The sequence below is a fragment of the Xyrauchen texanus genome, chromosome 24 (assembly GCF_025860055.1).
Source record: "Xyrauchen texanus isolate HMW12.3.18 chromosome 24, RBS_HiC_50CHRs, whole genome shotgun sequence".
Classification (NCBI taxonomy): Eukaryota; Metazoa; Chordata; class Actinopteri; order Cypriniformes; family Catostomidae; genus Xyrauchen; species Xyrauchen texanus.
In genome coordinates, this window is record NC_068299.1 from 1,606,938 (window position 1) to 1,616,937 (window position 10,000).

The window sequence follows — 10,000 nt, forward strand, 5'->3', positions numbered from 1 at the left end:
GGGTGAATGACTCAAGGGTTACATTCGGGTAAGAAATGTTTATGCATTTGTTGCATCAATATATCTACAGCTCCTTTGATGATAATGAGGTTAAGGAATATAGATGTTGCACTGTACAAACAACAGCAGGTTTCAACCAATCAGACACAAGGAAAATATTCAGGGTCCATTTTGGAAGCAGAACCATTTATTATCAAGAACAAGAATATCAAACAAAGAAAGAAAGAGAAACAAATACGTTCGACAAATGTGTTACAATCGGTCTCGGGTAACTTTGTTACAACAAAGACAATTGACGGCAAAGATCTTTCGGTTTCAATATCATCTGAACTGTTACAATTTGAAAGTCATGAAAGACTCGGGAGCATCTCGAAGGCATTTAGGAGAAGTGTCGATGGGGGAATGGCTTGAAAAGATCCGTCCATCAGCCCCTGTTCTCAACATCACTGTCAATGGTTGTGAAGAGCGTTCTTAAAGGTCCCGCCCACTAGTGCCAGTTAAAGGAACGTCCTATAAGTCGGTAGAAGTTCAGATTGTGTTGCCGCAAGTATGAGCGCAGCTGTCGCAGCACGCTGCGGTTGACGGGAGGGTGCGGACGTCCTTTAGACTCATGCAGGCATCTCTCCTGGCCGTCACTGCGGATGCAGTAGAAGCCTTTGGTCTGGTTAAAGTAGAAGTTGGACGCCACGATCCGAGGTGGCAGATCCAGGAACCGTTCGACCCTCTGGAGCTCCAGTAGAGGGTCACGAATCAGAGTGTCCCCGTCCACAATGTGAATCTGCTCCAGGGGAAAGTGTTGGAGCCAGTTCCTCATGTGGACGTCGTAAAGACTGCGCTGGATCGCCTTGTAGCGAGTGTTTAACGCGCCGTTCTTCACCAGCATGTGCTCGATGGCATGCACGGGCTTGTGGTTCTCCAGACGGTTGAAGTAGACCTGCGTGTAGTCCGAGATGACTCTTTCCGTTGGGTCCCGCAAGATCAACAGGAGTTTGATGGAAGAGTTCATGGCGTGTATCCGTGCAGGCGCCAACGGAGACGTGAAGTACCCCGGCGTCTTCTCCACGGTGATCTGATGAGGGTACGAGTACGGCATCTGCTCCCGGTACCACTCAAATCCTTTGCCGTAGTTCTCATCCCAATCGAAGAAGTGAACCTCGGTGGCGGCAGCCGCCACTTCAGGATGAATATCCAGCATCTCCAGCAGCGCTCGAGTGCCTCCTTTACGAACGCCGATGATGATGCTGTCAGGGGTGTGCTTGCTCGTTCCTGGAGGGGGAACCAGAGACGGTGTGACCGTCTCATTGCCAAACTCTCCAGGGCTCGGCGTCGTCCCGCTGGCCCACACCTGGATGTACTCTGGTGGGGCGGCGTACGTCCGGAGCACCAGGAAGAGCACGGAGCTTAGAAAGCTGGCCATGGAGAGGGGAACCAGGCGACAGAGAGGATGCCAGCGAATCGGAATAGAGTGGCGTGCTAGCGTTGAAGGAGCTACAGTTTTTACGTGAGCAAGGAAAGGCAATTCAAGCGGGTAGAGTGGGATTGAGGTCACGGAGGGTGCGGGCATCAGTCCACAGGACATCTGGAAAACATAAGGGGAAAGAGGGCGGAGTCAACATACTATTATGATATACGGAGTAGATTATTATGAAGAATACAACAGAATACAGGTCAGAGGTACAGTAACAGTTTGGGTGTCAGAGACCCAAAATCCTCGAAGAGCCACAATAACAAGCGAATTAACATTTCCATAATTATGAAAAGAGCCGGGTCAGTTTGAAATGGGATGTAGTTCTCCTTGTAGGTGCCCTAAATCCTAGCCATTGCTCCGATTTGCACAAAATTTGGCATGTATCAAGACACCATCCTTCATAGACACAAGACAACGTTTTTTGTGTGTGGCCCAAATATGACATAATCAGGGCCGGACTGGTAATCTGGTGTACCAGGCATTTTCCCGGTGGGCCGACGCACTTTGGGGCCGATCAGGGGCGGACTGGCCATCGGGAGAACCGAGCGGGACGGTGGGGTCGGCCGCGAAACGTGCCGAATGGGCCACGGTAAGCAAAAACGAACCGCTGCGTTATGCAGAACAGACCACAAAACGGCGCCGCGACGTGCAGAAAAGGACAGCGAACAAAAACAACACCTAAATCCCTACGAATTGTTCTGGAGTGAAAACATTATTTTTTTTAATGCCGGTAACCGGTTAATTTAGTTCCAATATTTTTTTTAAAATTAAAACCAAAAAGACAAAAGGGACGAATCACAGTACATTTTCATAATTACATTACTTTCTGTTGCCTGAAAAAATTTGGCTTCTCTCATTTTAGATGAACATGCGCTGACGTTATGAAGGACACCACTACTATCTTATCGCCCGCAAAAGGTGCCGTTTGTTCCAAATGCAGTGTGTGTGTGTGTGCGTGCGTGCGTGTGTGCGCGCGCGAGTGTGTGTGCGTGAGTGTGTGTGTGTGTGCGTGCGTGTGTGTGCGAGTGTGTGTGCGTGCGTGTGTGTGCGAGTGTGTGTGCGCGCGTGTGTGTGTGTGTGCGCGCGAGTGTGTGTGTGTGAGTGTGCGCGAGTGTGTGAGTGTGCGCGAGTGTGTGTGCAGGAGAGAGACATGTAGGCTATTGATGGATTTTAGAAGTATTCAGAATATATTTAACCCTCATGCACTGTTTGATCATTTTTGACTGAAATCTTCAATGCAACCGGTTTCTTTATCTGACGGTACGAAACTTTGTGACTGTTCATTTGATATCTGAACACACACAAAGAAATTGGAGTTGATTCGATCACTCTAAGTGGTAGAAAAAAAGTTACACTTTTACTGTTCCTGGTCAAAAGTGACCGTCACAGGAAATGAATGAGAAACACCCCCAAAAAAACAGCGATTTTATTTCTTCATCATTTATTACATGAAATCTAAAAATCAGCCAAAATGCAGAAAACACAAATACAAACTCAGACATGAAGGGGTGAGACTACAAACATCAAGAGTGCAAAACACGCACGCATGCACACACACACACACACACACACTCTCTCTCTCTCTCACACTCTCTCTCTCACACACACTCTCTCTCTCTCACACACACTCTCTCTCTCTCTCTCTCACACACACACACACACACACACTTTCTCTCTCTCTCTCTCTCACACACACACTCTCTCTCTCTCTCTCTCACACACACACACACACTCACTCACTCACTCACACTCTCTCACACACACACACACACACACTCTCTCTCTCTCTCACACACACACACACTCTCTCTCACACACACACGCACACACACACACGCGCACAAGCACACATGCGCACAAGCACACACGCGCACAAGCACACACACACACACACACACACACACACACACACACACACACACACACACACACACACACTCGCTCGCTCGAACACACGCAGGCATGCACGCACGCACACACCTGAACTGGTCAGACTATAAAACATAATTGTTTATGAAATCAATAAATCAGCCATTTTATTTTCAAACATTTAGTATTTTAGTGCACTTCTAGCATTCAAATAAGCAATTTATTTTTTTGTGCAAATTTAACGAATATTCTGATTTTAATTTGACATCCTCTGTACACATACACAACAGCACAAATGTGTTATGTGGATATAATTCATTTATAAATATGTATTATAATTCTACTATAAAACAAATGCACAAAAGATTTCCCCGAGTTCCTCTCAGAACTGAATCAGGCTTCAACATACCTCGAAATGAGTGAGGTCACACAAACCCCCTGACAAGGCAGTAAACACCATCTAAAGGCCCAGTGCAGTCCAGCGGATGCATTTACTTTTATTTCAGTGGAAGAGCCAAAGTCAAGCATGTCAAAGCCAAGCGGGAACGAGGAAGAATCTGAAGTTTGGCTACTTATTCCACGCAAATTCGCAAACATCTTCTGACCTTTACGCTTCATCAAATTTCAAGGCGTAGCAAACAGACCCTCCTCACAGACTCAACAAACCCTCCAGTCAAAATATTCTGCTGGTGAAAGGTCACGTCCATGGCATTTACCCGCCACACTCACAACACATTAAACCTTACAACTCCATTACAACACTTGATTTCAGCTTTGAGAACACTTTCATGAGCACAGATGAATCTTATATCGGTGGTTATGAATCGTAACTTTGAACGGATTTGACTCATTGTTGGATGTTGACAGGTCTTGTGTGTCAGTCAGGAAGATGTTGGATTATTTCCTGCATGAATCTCACCAAACCGGTCAAGATGTCCAGATCATATTCCACCCCAAAACTAAAATGTCATTTCAAGGTTGTAAAAATGAGCGATCTTTTGTGAGTGATCTAGTGTCAAGTCAAGTTAATAGACATGTGTCCATCTTGGTTTTACATTTACAAAAAAAAAATGAATAAATAAATCACTTAAAAGTGGTGTAAACATCAAGTATTAAAAGACTTGTTTTGCTCCTTGAACACACGTGAGTACAAAACATTATAATAATAAAAAAATAAACATTTCAAACATATTTCCCAAAGCAAATGTTTTTACAAATATCATGAATTTATATATATATATATATATAAAATATTATTAACACAAAGATTATTCCAAACTTTTTATGCAAACTTTTTTATTTAAGATTTTTAGCTTTAAATGTGACTGTTACACATTTCTGACTTGAAGAAAAAATAAATAAATATATATATATAAAAATGACTTTGAACTCAGAAAGTTGTTTTTTTTAAATCATAGTATATGATGTGTATTCAAGTAATTGCTTTGTGTAAATTACATTTACATACATGTATATATGTATAAACGATAAATCCAGACAAAAAACAAAACATATAGTTATGTCATTAACCCCGTCTATTAAATGATACTTGTGAAGTATTGAGAGGCACGCACACACTTACACTCACTCTCACACATACACACACAAATGTATATATGTATAAATAAAAAATCTTGACAAAAAAAAACAAAAAATTTCATTGACCCATCTATTAATTAAACATGCACACACGCGCACGCACACACAAGCATGCATATACACACGCACATACACTCACTCTCACACATACACACACAAATTTATATTTATATATAAAGAATAAATCTGGGGAAAAAAAAATGTCATTGACCCATCCTATTGATTAAACATGCACACACGCGCACAAGCATGCACATACACACGCACGCACATCCACACAAACACTTACACACACACATACACAAATGTATATATGTATAAAGAATAAATCTGGGCAAAAAAAAAATGTCATAGACCTATCTATTAATTAAACACGCCCACGCGCGCACACACATCCACACAAACAGTCCCCCACACACACACACACACTCGCACGCACACACACAAACACTTACACTCACTCTCACACATACACACACACATACACAAATGTATATATGTATAAAGGATAAATCTGGGCAAAAAAAATAAAAAATGTAATTGACCTATATATTAATTAAACATGCACACGCGCACGCACGCACACACATGCACGCACACACACACACACACACACACAAATTTATATAAGTATAAAGAATAAATTGGGCAAAAAAAAAAAAAAAAGGCAAAAAAAAAAAAAAAAACATGTAATTGATCTATTAATTAAACATGCACATGCGCACGCACATACGCAGGCACGCACACATCCGAAATTCACACCAATATTTTCCAACTGTAATACATTTAATAATTACTCTAAAACAGCAATGAGAATCACCATTAACAATGTAATTGGGAATTAAGATGAAACCCACAAGTACAACATGCAGTCGCTTTACTGAATTGAGAATCGGAAGGGAAATATGCCAAATAACATCACAACCCAAAACATCTCGATTGTCCTAAACAGGCCCGTCATTCACCCTCCTGTTCAACAGAAGCTCAAACTTTGCCTCGTGTCTTCACTGTCTGCGCCCGTCTTAAAAGGGTCAGACTCAAGCTTTCCATTTCTCTCTCTCTCTCATTCATATCCTCATGTCGAACGACCGGTAACGGACACCGGCTAGTGTCTCAGCCAATAATCTGTGAGCGAGGACGAGGGATGCCCGCGGGCAGAGAGACCGGATGGATGGACGGATCAGGAGTGGAGGGGAGTGAAGGCGCTTCAGTGTTTGGCTGAGAGGAACTGATGTAGCTGATGTACTGTGACGTGTCTGTCAGCCTGTCGGGGGTGAGACAGCACAGGAGCTGCCAGGTTTAATGCTTAGAGCATGATGCAGGGCCCAGATTACTGTCCAAACCAATGCAGCTCACTGGAATAATAAAGCAGCGCTCTGAGCTCACCTTGCGGCGGGTCACAGTTAGCTTGTGGGAGGTATGGCAGTGTGATCTGTGTGCAGTACCTCCACTCCCAATAAGCTGAAAATGCAGTCTGCATAGGGCGCCAACTCCCTAGGCGGGCACCATCTTACCCTAGGAGGGCACCAGAAACTCCAGCCTTTACTCGCACGTTATACGTTATTCAAGGACCCGAAAGCAGTTGCGTAGCACAGACGATTGCGTCGCTCATACCATGCCAACTGAGATTCGTCCTCTGCCACCCGGATTGAGGCGAGTCACTATGCCACCACGAGGACTTTGGAATTGGGCGTTCCAAATTGGGGAGAAAAAAGGGGAGAATGCAACAGCTAATGCTAAATATTATTAAAATGCACATATTATTTTTTCTTACATGTTTATTGTTTAATTGCATCATTTAAAAGTATTTACGTTGATTAGTTGAACACATGCTAAAAACAGGTACTGTCTCTTTAACAAACCCGGCAGTTCTGTGTGTGTGTCTGTAAACGAGCGCATTTTAACGAGAGGACTTGAATGGCTTTAACTCATCTGTTATGCATGATTATAATTTAATGTTTATTTTCTGTTGTTTTTGATCACCTGACACTAACGAGCAGAAAGGGCATTAAAAGAGACGTTATTCAATGGCAAATGGGTCACGGCAAGTAGATGGTAGCGTTACAGCTTGTCGAATTTGCCAAACAACGGTGCCATGTCCCGGCGCTACAGTACATCAAACAAGTAATTTTATTTACGCGGACATCACCGCGCGAATCGGTGAATTTGCGATGCAAAAAAAGGAATTGTTTCACTTTGCATGTAAACTTCACCGCCATTATTACCGGCTTATAACATGTGCACAAGTGTTGTCCTCAAAGATGTTTACATTTCTTAGATGTGGTGGCGTAGTGGGCTAATGCACACAACTGGTAATCAGAAGGTTGCTGGTTCAATCCCCACAGCCACCACCATTGTGTTCTTGCGTAAGGCACTTAACTCCAGGTTGCTCCGGGGGGATTGTCCCTGTAATAAGTGCACTGTAAGTCGCTTTGGATAAAAGTGTCGGGCAAATGCATGAATGTAAATATATTAGAATGACGTTTTTTTAAAATAAGCTGTTTTATGATAGTTATGAGCATCTTTGTTGTGCATGTCACCCTCAGTGTCGGCTGTTTCTGCCTCACAAATCCACTAATGATGTCATTGCACCAGGCCGTCAATCCACGCATCTCATCACGTGGCTTGTTGAGCGTGTTACCATGGAGATGTAGCGTGTGCGGAGGCTTCCCGCTATTCTCCGCAGCATCCACGCACAACTCACCACACGCCCCACCGAGAGCGAGAACCACATTATTGCGACCACAAGGAGGTTACCCCATGTGACTCTACCCTCCCTAGCAACCGGGCCAATTTGGTTGCTAAGGAGACCTAACTGGAGTCACTCACCACGCACCCCACCGAGAGCGAGAACCACATTATAGTGACCACGAGGAGGTTACCCTATGTGACTCAACCCTCCCTAGCAACCGGGCCAATTTGGTTGCTAAGGAGACCTAACCGGAGTCACTCACCACGCACCCCACCGACAGCGAGAACCACATTATAGTGACCACGAGGAGGTTACCCCATGTGACTCGAGCCTCCCTAGCAACCGGGCCAATTTGGTTGCTAAGGAGACCTAACCGGAGTCACTCACCACGCACCCCACCGACAGCGAGAACCACATTATAGTGACCACGAGGAGGTTACCCCATGTGACTCGACCCTCCCTAGCAACCGGGCCAATTTGGTTGCTAAGGAGACCTAACTGGAGTCACTCACCACGCACCCCGCTGAGAGCGAGAACCACATTATTGTGAACACGAGGAGGTTACCCCATGTGACTCGACCCTCCCTAGCAACCGGGACAATTTGGTTGCTAAGGAGACCTGGCTGGAGTCACTCAGCACGCCCTGGATTCAAACTCACGACTCCAGAGGTTATAGTCAGCGTCCATACTCGCTGAGATATCCGGACCCCCCATAAATATGGTATTGAATCGTGAACGTCATATCGTACGATACAATGTTGCAATATTTAATATGTAAAAATATATACATTTTTAACCCTTGTATAATTAACAGCATTACTGAGAGAGAGAATCACTTTCATTTGAATAGATGTGGAAAAGTCATGGAATTGGTCAAAATGGGTCTAAACCCTGTAAATTAAAGCTTTCGTATGTCCTCATAAAACCTGGAATACAATTTCAACTTGGCATACAGATGGAATAAGTTGTAAGGACAGACTTGATGTATTTTTATGGCATTTATGGGTTTGTGTTTTACTTTTGGAGTGTGACTGGTCTGTACTTTGAAGCTGCTGGTCTCTTTGAGGTTTGGAACGACATGACAGTGAGTAAATACTGACAGAATTCTCATTTTTTTGGGGAGTGCTCCAACACACATTCTGTTTCCTTCTCTACAGCTGTACAGAGTTCTCTCTGGATCTATTTCCAGATGCAGTTTGTTAGCAGATGACTGCTCTTGATATATCACACGGTGCGTCTCTGACTCCAGTTCGGTTGTGATTAATGTGTGCATGTGTGTGTTGAGCTACAGGTCTCTCCACGGGACACAAGGAGCCGCTAATTACCCGAAGCTGCCGTTTCCGGATCGCACTCTTATCCCGACTCTCCATTGTTTTTAGGAAGAGAGGAAACAGCAGGAAGTGTGATGCTTAGAAGAGCATCATCTGAGAGTGATTAGCATAAAACAATACTTAATCCAATGAAGCCTGATATTCCAATGCCCTTTTCCCAACTGTTTTAACAGCCGATCAAGAGGATATGCTGAGACGAGCGGGTGTAGAGTGAGATGATGACGCACACAGAGACGGGCTATCGAGATATAGGATAGCACCAAGTGCACATATGCATTTTGCATGTACAGATACATTTCAATAATCTCACATTATCCAACTTTTGACAGACAAAAGTCTGCTTCATTTTGCAGCTTTTTCTAAACTGACTATTTCGACAGGAAGCATTTGCTTCGTTTGACATGCATCTGACAGATCAAACCACACAAATAAACCAGCATGCAAACAAAATTGGCGAAGCAGTCTCTGTGAACACCGAAGTTCAGCCTGATGTTGCAAAATCACATTGCACGGTTCCTTACATGTTTCATGACAGTCCAGAGCTGAAATTTCCACTGTGTGGCGCCAAAAGCGAGTTTATGTTTTTTTTTTATGGTTTTTACAACAACGTATCTTAAATGTTACTTGCTATGACGCTATTCAGCGCTTAAGCTATGAAATGAGTCTTTGCAAGAGAGCTGGCGAATTTATTTTAAAAGCGTTAAAAATATAATTTCCGCCAGTGTCATTTCCAGCACAAAAATCTATTAATACAGAATTTGAGATGTGCTGAATATGACACTGGCAAATGTTTTATGACACTCAAGCATGTGGAGGCTCATGCTACTCTCCACGATCCACACACAACTCACCACACGCCCCATTGAGAGAACCACTAATCACCACCACGAGGAGGTTACCCCATGTGACTCTACCCTCCCTAGCAACCGGGCCAATTTGGTTGCTAAGAAGACTCACAGCATGTGGAGGCTCACACTGCTCTCCACGATCCACACAACACTCACCACACACCCCATTGAGAGCGAGAACCACTAATCACCA

General features: G+C 43.9%; 1 protein-coding gene across 2 annotated transcripts in view; it reads right to left on the bottom strand.

Annotated features, from left to right (window-relative positions):
- Positions 1–247: 247 nt before the first annotated feature.
- Positions 248–10,000, bottom strand: part of LOC127617591 (heparan sulfate glucosamine 3-O-sulfotransferase 1-like) — a 64,648-nt gene continuing 54,895 nt past the window's right edge. For both annotated transcript variants that reach the window (XM_052089579.1, XM_052089580.1), the window contains exon 2: positions 248–1,579. In XM_052089579.1, coding sequence (XP_051945539.1) covers positions 488–1,579 — 1,092 coding nt within the window. In that variant the 3' untranslated portion in view covers positions 248–487. The remainder of the gene's footprint in view (positions 1,580–10,000) is intronic.